The sequence below is a fragment of the Carettochelys insculpta genome, chromosome 2, assembly GCF_033958435.1.
Source record: "Carettochelys insculpta isolate YL-2023 chromosome 2, ASM3395843v1, whole genome shotgun sequence".
NCBI lineage: Eukaryota > Metazoa > Chordata > Testudines > Carettochelyidae > Carettochelys > Carettochelys insculpta.
In genome coordinates this window covers 92,968,458-92,991,751 of record NC_134138.1, presented here as the reverse complement: position 1 = coordinate 92,991,751, position 23,294 = coordinate 92,968,458, and the positions used below count along the sequence as shown (strand labels likewise).

Here is a 23,294-nt window from a genome sequence, read left to right as displayed (position 1 = left end):
GCTCGCCAGCTTCCTGCGGCTGGCGCCCTTTCCTGTTGCAAGGAAAGAATCTGGAAGCAGCAAAAGGCTGTCATTGAGGGACTTCCCCAGTCCCTTCCCCTCCCTGACCCTTTTCCTCCACACTGTGAAAAGAGATGATGAAGCCTTTCCCGGCTGCCTACTGGAGTCTTTCAGTGACATGTACCTAAACACTACAATGTGAACACAGCCTGCTTTTCTCTGCATTTTGCTACGTACACCCTACATCATCAATACTGTAAAGACTTAGCCTCAGTCTGCCTCTCTCTGACTCACCATAGTTACCTGTTCTGTTTCCTCAACACACTCCCCATTCGTACTCCCCCAGCAGTCCCATTCCTGATATGGCCATGTTCTCCCATCTGCTGTCTAGCCCTTACATGCTGACAAAACGGCTTCTTCCCTCAGAGTAGCTTGGCTTCAGCTCTATTAAAAACAATAGGAAATGTAGGCCATGTTTGCTGAGGGGAGTTTCGCTGTCATCTACAAACCTTAGGACATGGTGACTATCTTTCAGAGGGTAGCGTGTAGTTTCAGTCCTTTATACGGGCCATAATGGGAGATGGGCCATTGTGAATATGGGCAGAACATGCTGAAATTGAGGGCAGAAGTTAGAAAATCACAGAATTGCATAAAAAACAATATTGTAAGACTTGTAATACATTTCTGAGAGTTGTCAATAATGACTTTTTGTGAAGAAGTAAATTAAACTATTTGAGGTAAACTAGAAATTAACCTATAGAATAATTATGTTGAAAACAGTTTTCCTTACCCACCCCTTCATAAAAATGCTTCAGATAATTAACTTGCTGGTGTTAGCTTATTGGCAACCTCAGCAGAGAAACAAGAACAAAATGTACATGGACGCTGAACTCCCCTTGCATCTATTAGTGATATTGATTCTCACTATGCATAATGCAGGAAACTTCAGGCCAACATTTTGGAAAGCAGCTAATAAGTTCGGCTGCCTCGGTTTGTGGGTACTCAACTTGAGACATCTTAAAAGGAAACACTATTTAGAAAATGGAAGTCCAACAGTTTCTTACAATCAGGCCCTTTTAAGATGTCCAAAGTCAATAGTTATCACTAAAGATCTTGGCCTAAACCCAAGACTTGTCAATCCAGAAACAATCACAAATGTTAAGTTCAAATCAAAATTTGTGGGGAGTTTGTTTTAAGAAAAATAATCCATGGTGATAAACATTATGAGAAAAGATAAATTAGTTTTTCTATATAAAATCTGATGGAGGGACTGCCATTCCCTCTGAGGCAGAATCTTAGAATATCATCTTTTTCCTGTATTATCAGTTTTCACTGGAATGTTTGCCATAGGAAAATCTCTATAACTAAGCATTTGATTTTTATGTTCTTTCAAGCTTCCGCAGGTTTACTCGATCTAATAGTGTAACAGCAGCTGTGCAAGCCGACCTGGATTTCCATGAAAATTTTGAAATATCAGTGGATCCTCAGGAGGACAATACATGCACTGGGCAAATATCAAGACAATACTCCCGAGATGCAAGCACCTCCACTGTTAGCATACAGGGGTCAGGAAACCATTATCATGCATGTGCAGTAGATGACGACTTTGATACAGAGTTTGACCCTTCAATTTTACCTCCTCCGGATCCTTGGATTGATTCTATAACTGAAGATACTCTGGAGGCTGTTCAAAGGTCAGTTTGTCCCAGAGATGGGCACTGGTTTCTGAAGCTTCTTCAGGCAGAAAGAGATCGTATGGAGGGCTGGTGCCAGCAAATGGAGAGAGAAGAACGGGAAAGCAACTTACCTGAGGACAGTAAGTAACCGAGTACAATATCACTGCTAGAAATAAGCATTTAAGAATGATCCAAAGCCTGATGAAGTAAGCAGGAGTCTGTGGGGTTTGAAAAGGCCATTTGCCACTTAGGTTTACAATGGTCAGATGGTATGCCTGGATATCAGAAGCACCCAGTACCTGTAACTCCATTTGAGTTTGGGAACGGCAGATGCTCAGCAGCTCAGAAAGTCAGGCCATAATAGTTTCCTTGGATATCATTTAAATTTCTAAAAGGTTGTGGGTGGAAATTAAGCTGTCTTATGTATATTTGTATGTCAGACATATATGTGCCTTATTTAGATATGCCTCCACAATGTATGGATACATTTTCTGGGTTATGCTATGGATGATTCTGTAAAAAAGATACGGTTTTATGGGTAAATGCTCCTCTTTATGTGCTAAAATTTATTGTAAATGGGCATTGCACCTCAAATTTCCTGTCACTGAACTTAGACTATACCTAGAATTTAAGTTATATCATCCAAGCACAATCAGAAAACACTAAAGAATCTATACACCAAACAGCACCCAAGTTACTAATTTTTACAGTGCCCACAGTTTTGAAGGTGGTTTTCCAAAGGAGCATTAAACACCATGTGCAGCAGAAACTGTTCAACATACAATTAAATGTTCACTATCAAGTATCTTTTAGTTCTTTTTAGCTCTTGGTTTAAATTGCCTCTTAGAATCTTAAATGTAACTGATGTTGTTCATTTTCATTTCTTTAGCAATATTATGTTCCCTTGTATTTTTGAATAGTGAAGGTCACATTTCAAAAATTTCAAAAGGGTCAGTTTGAAAAGGCACCAACTTTTTCAGTTGCTTACACAAACAGAGAATTTTCAGTGTCCTTGTCAACCTACTCTTCTCTCTCTCTCTCTCTCTCTCTCTCTCTCTCACTTTGACTCCTCTGACAGTTTTTACATTCTATATGTGTGTACATGCACAGACACACTTTCAGAGCTGAACTAAATACACTGATTTTCTGGAGCAGTTTTTCAGGATGTGGCCTCTAATTTTACACATGCAAATATTATAAAATTTTGTGAGTATAGGGCATATAACACATAGATTTGGCACATTCATACTGCAACCTTGGGGTTTTTTTTAATTTTCACTAGGATCATTCTCAGAAATGGCTGAAATATATTGCTGAAATTATTCAACCTTACACAGAAACCAAACGTGGAGAATTTCAGTTGAAATGGTTATCATTTGGGAAGATAGTAAGCAACTGAAAATGGGTTTATGGCAAAAGCATTACTTGCCCATCAAACAATTACTCATCTAGGACAAGTGGAGGAAGAGAATACAGTAAGGCTAATACAGTGAGAACTTTGTGGTTGTATTGAGGTGTCTTTTTAGTTATAATACCTTTAAATTTTTAGCAATCAGTGGAAAAGTTCTAATTTGGGACTAGTAAGGTAAGAGTTATATAGGTTCTACCATTGCCTCAATGTACAGTACAAATGACATTTTATGTATTCTGCAGATTATTTATCTGTTTTTTTATTAACTGGCACTTCTTGGTTTCGGTGGAGGTTTCAGAGGCTAAGGGGGTCAACCTTGTTTAGCAATCATTAGTGAGTTTCTGGCTTCTTTGTGATGTCATCTGCAATTCTTAAAAGTGACAGCTGCTTCCTGAGGACCTTGTGTTTTACATTCCACGGCAGCTCTGAGTTTCCTGTTCTACCTGAAGCCAAATAAAAACATATGGTGAGGGCCACGGTAGCCAGCTTACTCATGCTGAGAACAAAAGCTTGTTGTAGGAATTGGAGAAGTAAATCATGTCTTTTTCATACACACACACACATACACATTGCAGAAAAGGAGGGGATTTGTAATTGATAAAATGTAAGTAGAACAAGGAATGCATCTCTTGTTTTCAACCTTCAGTTCTGACAGTCCACAGTATATTTTTGGCCTGATAACAAAATAATGAAAATCTGGAGCCAGAGTTTTCTTCAATGCCATGGCAGCTGACAGAATGCTTGTTCCCTGAGCACTTGAAGTAAAATGATACAAGCTTCTGTCAGACAATGCAGCCCTTGTGTGAAACAGCTGTCTCTGGGAGACGGCTCACTGCTATTTGACAGTAGATTGTATGTTACATAGATACGTTTGGTATTATCTAACTGGGAATGAATCTACCAGATGGGACTGAATGTTTTCTAACTAGGAATGCAGTCTACTGCTGTGTATGAAAACACAGGATATAGTTTCAGTCATTACAGGGAGAAATACCAGTATACATAGATATGCTCTTTCTTGTAATAAACTACTTATTGTATGAAATTTGCTGAGTTTATCTGAAACCATTTCCTCACAAAAATGTAGTATATATAGCTGGTAAATTAATGCCATGTTATCACTGTATGCTCGCTCTTTCAGTTCAGGACACCTGATACTTCTTAAGCATACTTTGCTATTTTCTGAGTTCACCCATGATTATAGAGCTTTTTCTTTATGAAAGGAAAATGCTGGAAGTAAGGATGCAAACCTAAGCATGTGTTAAGCACCTGATTCAAATCCTGATGAAATCAACTGGATTCTTTCCATGCATTTCAATAGACTTTGGATCAGACTCTTAACTAACTTTACCACACAGCAGACTCTGACAAACCTAATATTAGAGAGCCAAATTCTCCTCTGGTCCTGGTTTCAATCAGTAGAAAAAAGATCTCAAGGCACATTTGCAGCAGATTGTGGATACAAACAAAAGCAGGTCCATTTATTGATTTCATAGAATCGTAGAATACTAGGGCTGAAACGGACCTCAGGAAGTCATCGAGTGCAGCTCCCTGCCTAAAGAAGGATCAACCCTAACTAATTCATCCCAGTTAAGAATTTGTCAAGCTGAGACTTAAAAACCTATAGGGATGGAGAGTCCACCACCGCTCTAAGTAACACATTCCAGTGCTTCACCTCTCCCCTAGTAAAATAGTTTTTCCTAGAGTCCAACCTGCATCTCCCACTCTGTAACTTGAGACCATCACTCCTTGTTCTGACATCTATCACTATTGAGAACAGCCTCTCTTAATACTCTTTAGAGCACCTGCCCATTCAAGAAGTTGAAGGCTGCTATCAAACTGCCTATCTCTCTTCTCTTCTACAGACTAAATAAGCCCAAATCCCTCAAGTTCCCCTCATATGTCATGTAGTCCAGCTCCCTAATAATTTCCAACAAGTTCTGTGGCACCTTATAGACTAACAGATATTTTGGAGCATAAGCTTTTGTGGGCAAAGACCTGCTTCATCAGATGCATCTGTCAAAGTGGATCTTCACACACTAAAACTTGTGCTCCAAAATATCTGTTACTCTGTAAGGTGCCAGAGGACTTCTTGTTGCTTTTGCAGATACAGACTAACACAGCTATTCCTCTGAAACTAATCATTTTCGTTGCCCTCTGCTGGACCCTCTCCAGTACATCCACATCCTTTCTTTACTTGGGGGAGGGAGTGGGGCACAGAACTGGATGCAGCACTCCAGATGTGGCCTCACCAGTACCAAACAGGGGAGAATAATAACTTCTCTAGAGCTGCTGGAAATTCTCCTCCTAATGCACCCCAATATGCCATTAGCCTTCTTGGCTACAAGGGCACACTGTTGACTCATATCCAATCTCTCATCGATTGTAATCCCCAGGTCTTTTTCTGCTGCACTGCTACTTAGCCAGTCACTCCCCAGCCTGTAACAATGCTTGTGACTCTTCCCTCCCAAATGTAGGCTTCGCACTTGTCCCTTGTTGAACCTCATCAGATTTCTTTTGGCCCAATCCTCCAATTTGTCTAGGTCACTCTGGACCCTATCCCTACCCTCCAATGTATCTACCTGTCCCCTAGCTTGGTGTCATCCACAGATTTGCTGAGGATACAATCCTTTTCCTCATACAGGTCATTAATAAAAGTGTTGAATAAGTTCGTGTAGAGTTTCAAAGGAATTTGAAAATTGTTTTGAGTTCACGCATCTTAAGAAACATTTCTGTTCATCTCCAGCTTCTTATTCCTAAACTTTCAAATGACCATCCAAAGCAAACAGTGGGCAGGTTCACCACAAGTCCTGGGTTTTAGGAGTGTAAGTACCAGTGTAATACTGGTGTAACAGACAGATGAATCAAACTGAAGAAATTAAAGATGACTAAAAAGAAAACAAAGGAACTTAACAAGATTTGTGCCCCTCCTCAGTTACTGTGCCCCTCTGGGTTTTTTTGGAGCATAAAGTTGGCCTCAAATCTGCAGTAACCCTGCTATTCACTTCTAGGGTCTCTGCTAAGCAAGTGCAACAAACTATAACAGATTAATGTGGAGCTTGCAAATGTTTAGTAACTTGTTTCAAACAAAATATGAAATATGAAACTCAGGAACAAAAGGAAGAAGAGTTTGGGGAGATACCAGATTGATTATGTAAGAGAAAATAAAACTAACCATTAATTTCTCTTTGCCCCTCAGAGGTACTCTTTTAGTCCTAATTATGCGCAAATAAAATAATCAGTTATTCCTACCATTTCCTGGCTCTTTCCTGTGTTCTTCTTTTCTGTAATTCCTCTCCCTAACTCCCCCTACACTAACCTATGTCCCAGAGCCTCAGAAGAGCCAAGTTTCAAATGTGATTCTTGTCAGTGTACAAAGACAGAAAGAAAAGAGACAAATCCACAGGCTATAAAATACCTACAATTAGCGAGCATGTCAGTCACAGGAATAAAAAACAGGTAAATCATAGGACAAAGTCCTTACTCTGCAATGCTTATTCATATTGAGTGGCACTTACTCAAGCCAAATAGTGCCATTAATCTTCAATGCGATCAGCCGTGTAAATAAATGCTACTCATTGTAAGTTGTAGAGTCAGTCCTTAACTTGTTCCAGTCAGCTTCTTTTTTCCTCAATAGCCAACTAAAGACACCAGGGTTAGAATTAACTTTGAATTTCCTGGCTTTTGTCATGCTTAGAGTTATTTAAATGCAGGTCTAGTGGAACAAATAGGCTAACTGCTGGTCCATCCTGGCTGGGAAATGGATTGTACTGTCTCTTTAGCAGCATTGTTTCATATGCACAGGGCACTACTAACATCTGCAACACACACATCAGTCTTGATCCATTTTATTTTCTGCCACCCTCCCCTTATTGCTGGTGCTCATCCTTGCAATCAGCCAGTCTCCTGTCTTCAGCTATCCAGCTGTTCCTTCCTGACTGACTGGCAGGTGTTGGAGAGACAAGGTGGCTGAGACAAGTGGCAAGCTCTCCTCTCTCACCAATGGAATTTGGCCCAGTAAAAGATATTACTTCATCCACCTTGTTTCTCCAATAGCCTGGGACCAACATGGCTACAACCACAGTGCAAACATCAGGTTTTATAACCACAGTCCTAAAGATGTTCCTTTGGTTTTTATCAGAGAGTTAGCTGTGTTAGTTGGTATCTTCAAAAACAACAAGTCTGTGGCACCTTATAGACTAACAGATATATTTTGGAGCTTCAGCTTTTGCGGGCAAAGACCCACTTCATGGGCAAAGACCAGCTTTGTTCTTTGTTAGACACTGAGGTCGTTCATAATCAAAGTGCAAATAGTTTGTGTTTAGAGGTCAAATAATATTTTAAAAGACTCATCATATTATGATTTTTCACATTACCTGTTTTATTTCTTTGTCACTTTTTCTATTTCTTTTTTGATACACATGCAGGCGAACTTCTTTAAGATGTAGCAGACTCCTCTTTTTGTCTTATATTTTTGTTTTGTTTTGCATTTTTGCTCCTCTACGACTGAGTTTATTTGTGTATTATCCAAAACAATTAAAAATGACAGTCCTTCCTCCAAAGATTCTATAGTCTGAGCACATTACAAAGGAGGTCAGCATCATTATTCCCATTTTACATAGAGAGGAGTTGAGGCCCACAGGGGAGAAGTGACTTGTCTGGGGTTACCCAACAGCCACTGCCCACAATGGAAATAAGAACTCAGGTCTCCTGAGTCCCTGCCCAGTGCTCAATATGCTAGACCACTCTACAAATATACCAGATTAAAAGCATGTCTACCCAGGGAAATTGAACAGTTTAGCTATTCTAAATTCAGTATTTCACTATATCTATTGCATAGTTACTCCCCCATGTGGGCATTTTATTTTGAAATGAAAGTGATTTTTTATTCCAGAATAATACTGTGCTTGCAAAAATCACCTTTTTCCAGGAGGAAGTGCCTACATGGGGGAGTGAGTCCAGAATAGATAAAATATGCTAAACTAACTATAGTGGAATAGTTTTTTCTGAACAGCAATCAATGGTGGTAACTTCTCCTCACGCAGGCAAGACCAAGAAGTGGATTTATGAGGGGAGGGAGCTCCAGGTTAGTAAGAATAGAAATATCTGGTTACTATGATAGGTTATGACTTCATCTTGATGGAGTTAATGAACAGGAGGGATTGATTGCATGCTTTGAAATTTTTGTGTGTTGCATTATGAACTAAAGTAGTCAGTTTTAATGCTTTAATAAATACTTTTTTCCTCCTGCACACACTTCCACCTGCTCCTAAGATTTGCTCAGTCCTTTTATGACACATTGGCCGTGTCTACACTAGCCCCAAACTTCGAAATGGCCACGCAAATAGCCATTTCGAAGTTTACTAATGAAGCGCTGAAATGCATATTCAGCGCTTCATTAGCATGCGGGCGGCCACGGCACTTCGAAATTCAGCTGATGGGAATAAGGGAACTTCGAAGTAGGCAGGGTCCTTTCAAAAAGGAGCCCCGTCGGGACGAGCCGCGCGGCGGCGAGGCGCGTCAATTTCGAAGTGCTGCGGCTGCCCGCATGCTAATGAAGCGCTGAATATGCATTTCAGCGCTTCATTAGTAAACTTTGAAATGGCCGTTTGCATGGCCATTTCGAAGTTTGGGGCTAGTGTAGACATAGCCATTGTCATTTTCTCTTATTCACTCACTGAGTGAATAAGTGTGACTTATATCCAAGATTAGAGCGTCTCAGGATTTTAGCCAGAGATAAGTGCACCAATGTGTTTTTATTTATATTTTTATTTATTTTACAACAGTACACGTTAGCCCTTCCGTTTCTGGCACTAGAGATTTTGACTGAGTCAGAGAAATGGGCATTCTGCCTTGCAAACTAAATGCAACAAGTATTATAAAGCAGTGTTGAGCTACTGAGAAGAACTTTTTGCCTTCTAGGGAGATTTCTTTCAGTAGTACTCTAGTGTTTTCAAGGAGTAGGGAAATCAGTGACACTTGACTAGCTACAGCAGGAGCGACAGCAGAAGCCAGTAACAAAGGAAAGCAACATCAGTATGCATCTCACAATCAGCTGGGGGGAGGGGTTTTAAAGGAGTAGCTACTCAAGGGTAGCCAGAAGTTGGAACTCCTGTAGTCCCTAGTTCTAATGATATTATAGAGCATTAAACTTATTATGCATTCTTTAAAAACAAAAAGGAAGGGGTACATCCCCATCCCCCACTGAAAAGTGTATTTTAATTCACTTACGAACAGCCTCTCGACATGACCTGCCTGCAGGCAATGTATATTTCATACAAAGTTGTGTCTGAACTTTGTACTGAGAAGTGGAGGGCCCATTTCTCAACTCCTAAGCTGTGTTGTGCAGCATCAGATGGCCAAGGCCCAGATAAGGCAGCTGTTCTGAAATATACACACTGGGAAGAGTGTTCCTAACAATGGGAAACACATGAAAGCTTGCAGAGTAGTTCCTCCTGACTATTGCAGATTCCTTTCAGTTGAGTGGCTTGCCCACTGCATCCCATAAATGACTAGACGCTCCAAGGGTGCGTTTTTCAGCACAGGGAATTAGGCGTACCACCTTTACTAACAATAATGACAGTTGTATGTAGAATTGCCAGTGCAACATTCTGAAAATATGCTGCTCAGTGAATCTTTCAGTTCACAGTTATTTCTTGGCAGTGGTTAGTTCTGGCAGCAAAGTGAAAGACTTGGACTGTGCTTGTGTGTGCCCCGAGTTCTTTTCTGTAAGGCTCTGAATGGAGAGTCACAAAAAAGACAAGGCTCCCTGACGATTTTATCCTTCTTCCTTAACATTTACACTGTATTGATAGTTACCACTTTACTAATGAAATACATGCAAAAGAATTGTTCTGCTTTGATCTTAACTATTATTAATGGTAAAGATTGCAGTGTCCAGAGGCCACAACTAACATACAGACCCATTGTGCTATGATCAGTTTTATTTCTACCAGGCCCAGTTGTTGTGCTACCCTAGGACAAGGGTAAAACGTGGAGCTGTGATTGTATACCCGGGGTTTATTGCCAGCACCCCTTGGTATACAAAATCTCTGGTGCCAGTTAAGCCCACTCAGCTCTTAATTTAGTTTTGTCCTTACTTGCTTGATGTCTGTGTGTCTGTGACTACCCAGTTGGGCCTTTCCGTTGAAAATGATTTTGTGGCAATCTCTAAAGTCTGGCCTTTGCTGAGAGGCCTGAATTCTTTACTGTGGATTTTAAAGCACCCAGTGTGAAAGGCATTTTGCACCACTGAACTCTCCTCAGTGCTGTGTGGACTTTATAGGGGTTTTGCGTGATCCACACTCAGGCACCGCTTCAAAGTCAGACGTGGGCTCTAGTCAGAGTTCTGCCACTGCTCTGCCAGGTGACCTTGGGTAAGTGTCAGAGAGGTAGCCGTGTTAGTCTGTAGCTTCGAGAACAACAAGAAGTCTTGTGGCACCTTATAGACTGACAGATATTTTGGAGCATGAGCTTTCATGGGCAAAGACCCACTTCATCAGATGCACAAGACATCTGTACCTCAGTTCTCTCTACTTATCATCATCTGTCTTGTCTGTATATACTATGACTCCTCAGGGACTGCCTCTGTGTGTGCTTGTATGCTTCCTAGCACAATGGGGCCCTGTGTTAGTTGTGACCTCTGGAGACTGCAAGCTTTACCATTAATAATAGTTAAGATCAAAGCAGAACAATTCTTCTTCATGTCTTTCATTAGTAAAGTGGTAAATACCAAGTTAACTCCATCCAGGTTATTGAAAAAACATGTGTTATGGGCCAGATTCTCTGGTCTACTATAACTCATTGCACCACTCAGATGGTGCAAAGAGACTGTAAAGCTGATTTCACTTACCACTGAGGGGGAAAGCACCAACAGATGCACAGCTTCCATAGAGGCCCTTAGCTGCCTTTGTCAGGGCCACCAGTGTAGCGGATGCAGCTGAGCAAAACATGACCTGGCTGGAGTACCATATGCTCTGATGGGTGCTGGATACTGAAATGGCCAGTTAGAGCCATTGGTGGCTGAGAACAACTGAGAGCAGCTCTAAGTTGAAACAGTGACTAAAAAAAGCCTCTGCGTGACCTCTGGGTTTGCAAATGGGACATAAAGCAACTGTTCCCTCCTCCTGGGACTAGCACCAGCTAGGAGTCAGCCAGACCCAAGAACTGGACTCCATGTTTCTGATGGAAACGGCAGAGGCGTTGGTCGGAGCTGTGTTTCACCGACATGGCACATGATTACTTCCGCATTTGTAACATTTTCAGAAAGCTCTTCACCACCCTGCATCGGAGGCCAGGTCTGGACTAGAAACTTTGGCAGGTGTAACAATGTCAGTGAGGGGGTGATTTTTCACAGCAGTCCTATATCAGCAAAAGCTATAGGGCTTTTATTGTGGTACCTGCATAGACATGTGTTTGCCCAGTCCCTCCTCCACCCCCACCCCAGCTCTTCCCAGCCCTGTCCCACCCTCTCCCTCATCCCTCACTCCCTCCCCCGCACTCCTCCTGACAAGCCCCCTCCCCTGAGGAACACAGCCACAGGGACCACTGGAGGTCTGTCTGGTGCAGGGCGGCAGCAGGGGTCAAGCTCCACTTCACCAGGCTGGCCTGGGAGATGGCTGCTTCCCCACAGCTCCCTGCAAGCCACCCAGGGCCCTGCATGAGTGCCTGAGTATGGGAGACCATTCTATCCATAGGATGGTTGTGGGGGGGGCACTGCAGGGGCCCTCCAAAGTGCCGCACCTGGGACAGCCGCTCCAAACTGTCCTCGGACAGTTCTGCACACATCCCCCAGTCTAATGACATGTGCTGGCAGCAGCACAAAGCCAGAAGTCACTCTAGCCCTGCTACACTGAAGGTGGTAATGGGGACCTGGAGTGTGGGGGGGGGATTAAATCACCTGGGGGCAGCAGGCAGGGTCAGAAAACGTGTAGGGAGACCATGAGGGCCAGCAGGCGGGGCCAGGAGACACATGGGGAGGGGGAAATGTGCAGAGACTCCCCATTCTCTTCCCCACTGCCCAGAGCCCTGCCAGAGGGTGTTGTCTGCTCGCCTCTTAGGAGGATTTGAGGAATGGAACTGGCCCTAAGGTAAATTAAGTTTGAGACCCCTGCCCTGCACCTCTCTGCTCCAAGGCCAGTCACAAAAACACCTGTCCTGCAGCAGCCTGCAAATGAGCACTCTCAGCCTTTTATGAATCTCACTGGCTCCTTCCCACATGTGTTTGATAACCAGACAGGCTTGGCTGATCCAGTCCTTCTGGTTTTTAAAAGGACAGATCACCCTGTGCACCAGTGTTTTCATTTGGTGTAAGCTGTACCAGCAGGAGCACTTTGTTGTACATGTATCTGGGCAAACCTTTTCTAGTGTGCAGCTGAACTTACTGTTATCAGCTGCTCTAGAATGCATGAGTCAGAGGTAACATTCTTCTTAAAAATGAATGGTGGCTACTCCACTTTTCTCATTAGGGTGTCTGGATCAATCTCTGCAGAAGGGCACAGTGCCTAACCCCTGCTGACTTACATTTGCTTTCCTGTCAGTTCTAGGGAAAATTCGAACTGCAGTGGGCAGTGCCCAGCTTCTTATGGCGCAGAAATTTTACCAGTTCAGAGAACTGTGTGAAGAAAACCTGGTATGTATTATTTATTATAGATATGATTGTGCATTTCTTATCCCAAAGGAATTTACTCTGTGAGTCACTGTGCCTTAAATTTCATGAAGATTGTCTAGGGTTATAATATCTGCAATTTATTCCAGTAAAAGGCTTGAACAATGTAAATCCATTGAAGTTAATGGAGTTACACCAGTATAAAATCAGTGTGAGATTGGTAAGAGGCCCATCATAATTACAAAAGAGAGAAACTAAAAAGGCGTTGGATGAAATTCGGTGGTAGGTTTGCCACTGACTTCAACAGAGGTAGGATTTTCATGCTTGGAATTTGGATGCTGTTCAAATAAGCACCCAAAGGTTTGGATGTTATTCAAAACTGAGTGAACCTCTTGGTTCATGGACACTTTCTCATGGGATTCCTAATGCTGACTGCTTTCAGTTGGAGTGATCTACTGTGAAACAATATCAAATGTGGAATCTTGGCTGATCTACCTCCACATTAAGTAAGTGTAGCACTTTGCAAAAAGGGAGTAATTGAAGCAATCAAAGGTCTTGTCTACACTACCTCCCTACTTTGAAGGGAGCATGGTAAGTAGGGTGTTGTGAGTTTATTAATGAAGTGCTGTGGTGCATACACAGCACTTCACTAAGCCAATTCCACCCCTGCGGCAACTTCAAAGTGCCGGCTCGCGTCTAGCCGCAGCTCACCCGCCGGTACTTCGAAGTGCCCAGGGTTCTTCCAAGTCCCTTTACTCCTCAAAAATGTAATGTCACATTGACATTACAGAATAGTGCGTATTTTAAGGTGACATTTGCTTTCAGCACCTGTCCCAGTTCTCATCCAAGTTATTAGGAGTCTCTCAGTGTGAATTAGATTGGGGCCTTAACAAGAAGCATGTAACAGTACAATTTTGAGGAGTAAAGGGACTTTGAAGTTGCCCCAGCACTTCAAAGTACCTGCGGGTGAGCCGTGGCTAGACACGAGTCGGCACTTTGAAGTTTAACACTTCGAAGTTACCACGGGGGTGAATTAGCTTAATGAAGTGCTGCGTATGCACCGCAGCACTTCATTAATAAACTCCCAACTCCCTCCTTACCATCCTCCCTTCGAAGTAGGGAGGCAGTGTAGACACAGCCAAACTCTTCCAAATCTTCAAAGAGACATAAGAAATTTCTTATTTTCTCAGAATCAGTTTCCCATAGCTACTCTTAATAAGTCACAATACATTGTATACTGTATACCTAGTATGATAATACTTTTCATTTATATTTCAAACCACATTTTTAACTAATTCATAGATTTTAAGGTCAGCAGGGACCACTGTCATCATGTAAGGCGACCTTCCAGTATAACACAAGCTGTAAAACTTCTCTGAATTAATTCCTGTGTCAGCTACAACATAATTTTTAGAAAAACAGCCAGTCTTGATTTTAAAATGTCTAGCAATGGAGAACCTAGCACAACTTTTGGTAAGTTGTCCCAATAGATAATTGTTCTCACATTAACAAATAGCTTCTTATTTTTAGTCTGAATTTATTTAGTTTTATCTTCTAGCCATTGTTGGATCTCATTAAACTTTTGTCTGCTAAACCAGGACAGAGTGGAGAATGGAACATACAACTCATGGCTCTCTTTTCTGTACACTAACCATCGCATTATTAAGCTCTCCTCTTAAAACACTCAGTCAGGCTGAGATAAAACAACAGTAGCTCCAAATTACAGATAAACTGATTTTATTTTTCACTGTTACAAAAACACTTTTTAAATTATGTCATGTTGACATTACAGAATAGTGCGTATTTTAAGGTGACATTTGCTTTCAGCACCTGTCCTGGTTCTCATCCAAGTTATTAGGAGTCTCTCAGTGTGAGTTAGATTGGGGCCTTAACAAGAAAAATGTAACAGTAAAAGCTTCATATTGAACTCAACTTTGTAATCAGCAGCTCAACCCTGTGGCTAAGTGCTGAGAGCCTTCAGCTCTTACCAAAGGCAAAGGGAGATGAAGCAGCACCTCAGAGGATCAGGATATAAATTACAAACTTGCCTAAACTGCCAAATGCAACAGAAATCAGCTATGCATGATTTAGTCCTTCTCTTACTAACATGAAGAATGAAAAATTATTTTGTTTCCATCTCTGTGTATGTCAAAGTTACTATTTCAATTTGCCTACCCAATAATAGCAATGCTCAAGAATGGAAAATCCTGTAATACCCTATGTCCACAAAAGTGGCTTTTTTGTTTTCCACAGTCACTGTTTTGATGGCATAGGCATCCTCTTAAATTCCCTTCTCTCTGATGTTATGAAAAAGATGTGGTGGAACACATTCCTTCAGGGGAATATTTTCATAACCAGCACCTGGTTTATTTTTGTTGGAGAAAGATAAAATGGTAACATGATGTAATATAAACCCTAATCTCAGTGGAGCCAGCTATCCTACAGAATTGTACAGCACAGGGACAGGTCTGTATTGAAAAGGTGTTGATCCCATTACCTCATGTGAAATTGTGGGAGATCAGCACTTCTGAAAAATTAAGCTGTAAGCCAGTGTATCCAACAGCCTATTTTATTTAAATCACTTGACTAGATCTTTTAGACAGACTTCACCTGAGCAATACGTAGCACTTCACTGGAAGGTCAAAATCTTAGGAGCCAAAGGCACAAGGTAAGTTTTAACAGCCAGACTCTGATCCAGCATATAACTATCCCCAACAGTGCCCTGCAAAAGTGAAGTTCATGTGCATCCATATTCTCTTTCTATATATGTTTCCATCTGCAAAGATTATTGTTGTCAGGGATATAAATAATCTGTGTAAAGCAGACATTTATTTATTTGTGTGTTTAGCAGGGTTTGGTTTTTTTTTGTGGCAGTGGCTACGTCTACACGTGAAGCCAACATCGAAATAGCTTATTTCGATGTAGCAACATCGAAATAGGCTATTTCGATGAATAACGTCTACACATCCTCCAGGGCTGGCAACATCGACGTTCAACATTGACGTTGCACAGCACCACATCGAAATAGGCGTTGCGAGGGAACGTCTACACGCCAAAGTAGCACACATCGAAATAAGGGTGCCAGGCACAGCTGCAGACAGGGTCACAGGGCGGACTCAACAGCAAGCCGCTCCCTTAAAGGGCCCCTCCCAGACACAGTTGCACTAAACAACACGAGATCCACAGAGCTGACAACTGGTTGCAGACCCTGTGCCTGCAGCATGGATCTCCAGCTGCCGCAGCAGCAGCCAGAAGCCCTGGGCTAAGGGCTGCTGCCCACGGTGACCATAGAGCCCCGCAGGGGCTGGAGAGAGAGCATCTCTCAACCCCTCAGCTGATGGCCGCCATGGCGGACCCCGCTATTTCGAAGTTGCGGGACGCGCAACGACTACACGGTCCCTACTTCGACATTGAACGTTGAAGTAGGGCGCTATTCCTATCCCTTCATGGGGTTAGCGACTTCGACGTCTCGCCGCCTAACGTCGAAGTTAACTTCGAAATAGCGCCTGGCGCGTGTAGCCGTGACGGGCGCTATTTCGAAGTTAGTGCCGCTACTTCGAAGTAGCGTGCACGTGTAGACACGGCTAGTATGTGCTGGTATTGAGTACTGGCACCTCCACACCAGTGTTCCCTCACAGCCAGGGATCCTGCAGCTGGGGCTGGTGGTGGGGCTCCATGCCTCAGCCAGCTCCCAGCCATGGGGCTTCAAGATCCCCTCATGCCTTGGCCAGGGATCCCATGGCTGGAACCCCCACCAACACCACAGCAGTGTGAGGCCAGAAGCTGGAGCCCCTGTGCCCCACAGCAGTGTGGGTCCAGAGCCCTCACTGCCCACAGGAACACAGCCGGGGAACCAGAACCTCAGGCAGGGGGCAGGGAGACATACCAGCTTTACAAGCAATGGTGTTTATTATTTAAAATGTAATATTTTCATCGACCTTAATATCATCAAAGCACTGTGCAAGTGTTAATTAATGCTTGGCTGAATCAGTAGATTCACAAGCAGGATGAAATCCTGACCTCAGTGAAGTCACAGAATCATAGAACACTAGAACTGGAAGGGACCTCAAGAGGCCATCGAGTCCAGTTCCCTGCCCTCCTGGCAGGACCAAACACCAACTAGACCATCCCCAATAGGTGTCTGTCTAACCTGTTCTCAAATATCCCAGCGATGGAGATTCCATAACCTCCCTAGGCAACTTATTCCAGCATTTAACCACCCTGACAGTTAGGAAGTTTTTCCTAATGTCTAATCTAAACTTCCCTTGCTGCAGTTTAACCCCATTGCTCCTTGTCCTATCCTCAAAGGCCAAGGAGAACAATTTTTCTCCCTCCTACTTATAACCTTCTTGTACTTGAAAACCACTATCACGTCCCCTCTAAGTCTTCTCTTTTCTAAACGAAACAGGCCCAGTTCTTTCAGTCTTCCCGCATAGCTCATGTTCTCTAGATCTTTAATCATTCTTGTTGCTCTTCTCTGAACCTTCTCCAATTTCTCCACATCTTTCTTGAAATGTGGTGCCCAGAACAGGATACAATACTCCAATTGAGGCCTAATGAGCACAGAATAGAGCGGAAGAATGACTTCTCATGTTTTGCCAAGTCTTGCCATTGATTTCAAAGCAGCCAGGATTTCACCCATGACAGACTCCTTGGCTGTGCCAAAGAATGAGCCCTCTGTGACTCCTGTTACAGAAAGACGTTGGGAAAGCAACTTTTTCCCGTGTTTGGATGGGTAGCCAGAATTGAGGCCACTGAGTTCAGGGGAGAACACAGGAATTGAGGCCGCTGAGTTCAGGGGAGAACACCTGTCAGAATTTAGCCCTCAATCTAAGTAAAAGTATTAGGAAGGCGTGTGCTTTCTCATTTCTATTAACTTTTTCTATGTATCTCATTGATGATTGGAATCTAGGTAAAGTGCTTTGCCGCCATGGTGCATGGCCATTTGCTCAAATGCTTTATATTAAAAGATACTAAAGCCAAATTATTCTTTCTTTTGTTGTACAGAATCCAAATGCACATCCAAGGCCGACCTCCCAGGATTTAGCAGGGTTTTGGGATATGCTCCAGTTATCCATAGAAAATATTAGTATGAAATTTGATGAACTTCATCAGTTAAAGGCCAATAATTGGAAACAGATGGATCCTCATGACAAGAAGGTAGAACAATGTAGATTTTGTATGCTTCATTTAAAACCCTGCACAAATACTGGACAAATTAAATAGTCCTCTGCATACAGATGTTAAAAATGTGCAACGAAGCTCATATCAGATTCATTTCACTGTAATAATAATGTTTACATAATAATCATCTGGGATATTATCTGTAATCTGTTTCAGGCATATTTTAAAACCAAATCTGTCTTTGTGAATTGGATAATGGGAATGTAGTACTTTGTTAAAGTTTACATTTAATCATACTAGATGCTCAGTCATTGGAAAGAACTGCCATATATATTGATTCTTAAATTTAAATAAACCACTTTTACAGTGCATATTATTGCATATAAAAAGAATTCAATTTACTTGCACATTCTAAGCTTTGTTACTGAGAAAGCTAGAGAAGTACTGTAATCATCACTGACTTTGGTAACCAAATCATAAGTACAGTGATAACCCACGTGCTCTCATACTGAATTAAGAACACACTTTCTAAAAATTGCATGGAAATCTTTCCACGTTATTTTTATTTGTTTCTTTTCTTTTCTTTTCTTTTAAAGGAAGTTCTTGTAATTGGGTTCATTTTGCTGGTAATACTATTTTTCCACGATAGCCTGGAAATCATTTGTAGCACTGCACTAGTAATTATTTTTAACAGTTTTCCATTGTTTCCATTAGGAGACTATCAGGTTGCCAAGGGTGAGCCACATTCCTCTTTTCATTCCGGTTTGACACATATCTTTATTTTTAATCCTCACCCTCAGGACAGCTGATCAGCTGGTCATACAGCATGCTGGGTGAACCACAATACAGTTCTCCAAAACTATTTGTGTCATAATTTATTACTCTATAAAACCCATCGGTTGCTAGAAACTTTATAGAAAACACCTACAGCCAGACCTGTGTCCAGAGGAGCTTAAAGTCTAATGCCATGGACCTGCTGCCATCTAACTCTAGAGCTGAGTTTCCATTAGCCTCGTTAGGCTCAGAAATGGGCACCGGCTGATGAATATCATACATAGATAGGGATATAACATACACCAGAAAGGCAAGGGAGCAAGAGAGACAGCTTTTACAGACAAAGGATTATACTCTTGTTCATCTGGCTGACCCACACTGGTGTCTACATTAGCTGCCCCTAAAAATAGCTCTGATCCATCTTGTTGTTGACAAGCAAAAGTGACATTTCCTTTTGGACAAATAATAATGCAAATGTCCATAAATCTTCCAGCAGGAAGGTCTGATATACAGTTTTGTTGACATCCTATTTCCACCAAACAAGACTTTAAAAAGCATGTCCTATTTTCCCGATTTACGAGTGCCTAATTCCAAATTAATCCCAAACCATCAGTGGAATATCATTAGGATTTTGTTTGAGGGTGGCCCATATTTGTTTTCTGAGGCAACGATACAGAAGTCTGGTAATTGTTTTTAATATGCCTTTCTTGAGACAAAGCTGTAAATCTGCAAGCCCGCATACGCACACATGCTAATGTACCATTTTGCATTTGCTTCTAATGCAAAAGAATGAGTCTAGTCTCCAGCATGAAGACAAGAGCGTTTTACCAAGTATCCCTTTCATTTCCCTGGAAAACATTCCAAGGAATTCCCATCAAAAGGAAGACTATAAAGGGTTAAAAAAAGTTCAGCAGTACTGTAGAAAAGTTCATATATATTTTACAACCCATACTAGGAAGGTAGAGGTTCTGTGCTTTGAAGAATTATACTGACGCTGCTTCTGCTTCATTTGACTGTGCTTTTAAATTAATCTGTTCATCTCCTTATTTAAAAGAAAGGCTGGAAACTTTTTGTGGAATTAATGTTTGCGTTTGCCTCTCTCCTCTCGCCCCCCATCCCGATTTCTGCCCCCAACCCCCACTGGGCCCTTATTAAACAACATAGATTAATCTTTAGCTGTAGAGGAAAAAGGCAAGTGTGAATAAGTGTGAGGATGCACTTTTACATTTCAACTAATGAAGACTGTTGTGATCAACATGAGAGCACATGAGAGACTAGAATGGGATCTTTGAAGTACAGGTTGAACCTCTCTAATCCGGCACTCTGTCATTTGACAGCATCCGTAATCCAGCATGATTTTAGTTAGCTGGATATCCACTTATCTCCAGTGTGGCCAAGTTTCCTGTGGTCATGTAACATTTGTTTACAGCCACCAGTCCTAGCTCCCAGTGTTCTGTCCTGTTATTTAGGTGTAATTTACTCCTAAATGTCTTCTGAGAGCCCAGTAAGGAGTGGAAGTGTTGGTAACATGCCAGAAAATATTGACCTCCCATCATCTGGCAAATTCCCTCATCCAGCACCTGTCAGGTTCCGTGGGTGCTGCATAAGAGGTTCAACCTGTATTAAAAGCCCTACTTTCAGAAACTGTGTTCACAGCTGGAAGGGGATGTCACTGAAAAGACCATCTATTGACTTGATTAAAACTTTACAACCAACTGAAATTCAGAGTGGAGTACACACTTTTCCTAAAGCCATCCTCGTATATGTATATAAATATATATATTTTCCCTTTGTTAACCATGTGTTTTTGGGTGCCAAAGTGATGATTAGTGTATGTTCTCAATGACTTTTAAAAAATTCCCACTCAGTTTTCAGTTTGTAGGTTATTGTAATTCCTAACACCCATTCAGCACGGTGCTAAATTTTAGGAATTTTTATAGTGACCCATGAAAAGTATGGATTATTTGAGCTATTACCAAGATCGGCCACCACTAAGCACATATATTTTTTTCATTCTTAACTATGGTATGCTAACTCCAAGCTGCTAGTTTACATTACATTTACTGTGTGATATATATATCCATTGACTCTCCGTGTTGTAAGCCCATCGAGTGCTGTGTATGTATTGTGTTTAAGGGACAAGGTCATTTGTGTACTTCACGTCTGTAACAGATTGCTGCTATAGTAAATTAATTTTATTATTAACAAACCCTATGAGTTTGATAGGAGTTGGGTTTTTTTTTAATCACGTAGTAGAATTTATACTTTAGGTTTGTGAAACTGTTTCATCTTAAAATAGCGCTACAAAGTTCTGTTTAAGATGCTCTCCTTTCTAATCCCTGGCACCAGGACAAGGAGTCTGGATTCCCCAATGGGAACCACAATTAAGTGGTTAGCTATGGGAGCTTCGGCCCTTTCAGCGCCAGGCGTTTAATACACACACCGTACCTGTGGAGAACTAGCACTGCTATCAATACTACCCTTTGTTTTAAGCTTACATTATTTTTATGAACCCTTGAATACAAAAGCCAGTTCAATGAAGAAAGTGCAGATAAGAACTAACAAACCTTAGGTAAAATGTGTGTTCTAACTACTGACCTATCCTAGTTTTTTCCAAGCTTTCCCTGAGAAGCTGTATAATATCATTAACCTTCTGCTTTGATCAGGAGAGAAGGGTCCCTCCTCCAGTGCCAAAGAAGCCAGCGAAAGGTCAGGTGCCACTCATACGGGAACGTTCTCTGGAAAGCTCACAGCGTCAAGAGGCCCGGAAACGGCTGATGGCTGCCAAACGAGCTGCATCTGTCCGCCAGAATTCAGCCACTGAGAGCGCTGAAAGCATTGAAATTTACATCCCTGAAGCCCAGACCAGGCTATGAAGGGATCCTACCAGGAGGACTCTCTCTGGCAAGACAAGTTTCTTGTATAATCTGCTCCTCTAGGTCCCTGCTCAGAGCCACCTTTAAGTATTTGTCTTTCCCTCTTTCTTTCTTTCTTTCTCTCCCTCTCTCCACATAGTCCCGAAGATCCCAATGAATTCCACTTTTGTGGTGTAGTTGTTGATCCTCCAAGAGATGTCCTCTAATAACCCTGGCTTTCTAAAGGTTTGCCCATGTCTTCATACTGCTTTGTCACATGTATTGATGCTGCCACCTCACCTCATGTAAGAGAGTACAATCCCTCTTTTGGTTTAAGAAATAAATACACAACTCACACATACACACCTGTATAGTAAATACACCATTAAACTCAGTCATGATCTTTAGTTTTATCTAAAGTTAATCTGTTACCTGGTGTACAGCAATATAAAAATATAGAGTATTTTGGAAATTCAGTAAAGCAGGGTGATCCCTTGAGGCTCTGCCGTCTTCCTTGTTAAAGATTAAAGGAGCTCTGGCTCGGATTCCCTTTTTATTACTATTATTTTTTAAGCAGATGGCGCACTTTATTCTAAACCTCAGAATCAATGTCTCACCTGAATTTAAGAAGTCACAAAGGGTGAGAATGCGGGGAGGGAAGATAGCTGTGTTGTGGTGAACAGGAGGGAGGAGTAGACCCTGCAGGTGAGATGGTGAGGGACAGAAAAGATCCTGAGAAATGATACCTGCACGCTCACAGCTGCACAAACTGCCTCATTTGTATCTCATCGATCACGACTTAAATGTTTTGATCAGCAGAAGATTGTAAATTCGATCTTCCAGGGAATTCATCTATTTTGAAAGGCAATAAAAAGGCGATAAGAAGAAATGATGGTTGAAGATAACATAAAAAGGGACTTTTTTGTCAAAGTATTAAGAATTTTTAAAACTGTACTGTATTGTCAATTCCTATGGTATTGTATTGTATGAATTATATTGGTTTTAAAAAAGGAAAAAAAAAGAAAAGAAAAAGCAACTTGGTTTTGTTGATGTCTTAATCCTGGTGAAACTATCAGATTTCACACCTATCCCCCATTACTGAAATACTGTAAATGGAACCCATGATGTTTTTCAAAGCAAGGCTTTGTTTTGTTTTACATGTAGCTGGTTATATGCTTCAGGTCAGCCTGCTTCTCCTTTAGTCTCTTTTTTTAAACAAAAATATATATATATTAACTACCCTCCTTTTTTAAAGATGAGGATTTTTCACAAGTAGCGGGACCGTAACGAGCCTGTATTTGTTCACTACACTAGCTTTTAACATTGTGACCTATATGTATTGCCTAGTCTTCAGCAGTTTATTTGATACTTAGGGAAAAATCTTGCCCTTGCTGCTTGGAGTTGTACTGATGGAGGAAAGTGTTAGCTGTGCATTACTGACACTAGCCACTGTGCCAGCACAGGCTAGGATGTTTTGGGTATGTCACTGAAAAGCTGCGTCTACACGTGCACGCTACTTCGAAGTAGCGGCACTAACTTCGAAATAGCGCCCGTCGCGGCTACACGCGTCGGGCGCTATTTCGAAGTTAACTTCGACGTTAGGCGGCGAGACGTCGAAGTTGCTAACCTCATGAGGGGATCGGCATAGCACCCTACTTCGACGTTCAACGTCGAAGTAGGGACCGTGTAGACGATCCGCGTCCCGCAACGTCGAAATTGCCGGGTCCTCCATGGCGGCCATCAGCTGGGGGGTTGAGAGATGCTCTCTCTCCAGCCCCTGCGGGGCTCTATGGTCACAGTGGGCAGCAGCCCTTAGCCCAGGGCTTCTGGCTGCTGCTGCGGCAGCT

General features: G+C 42.0%; 1 protein-coding gene across 2 annotated transcripts in view; it reads left to right on the top strand.

Moving 5' to 3' along the window:
- The window catches only part of DLGAP1 (DLG associated protein 1), a 190,187-nt gene extending 168,719 nt beyond the window's left edge, over positions 1-21,468 (top strand). For both annotated transcript variants that reach the window (XM_074985842.1, XM_074985843.1), the window contains exons 7-10: positions 1,395-1,816; positions 12,627-12,718; positions 17,702-17,854; positions 21,259-21,468. In XM_074985842.1, coding sequence (XP_074841943.1) covers positions 1,395-1,816; positions 12,627-12,718; positions 17,702-17,854; positions 21,259-21,468 — 877 coding nt within the window. The remainder of the gene's footprint in view (positions 1-1,394; positions 1,817-12,626; positions 12,719-17,701; positions 17,855-21,258) is intronic.
- The last annotated feature ends 1,826 nt before the right edge of the window (positions 21,469-23,294 follow it).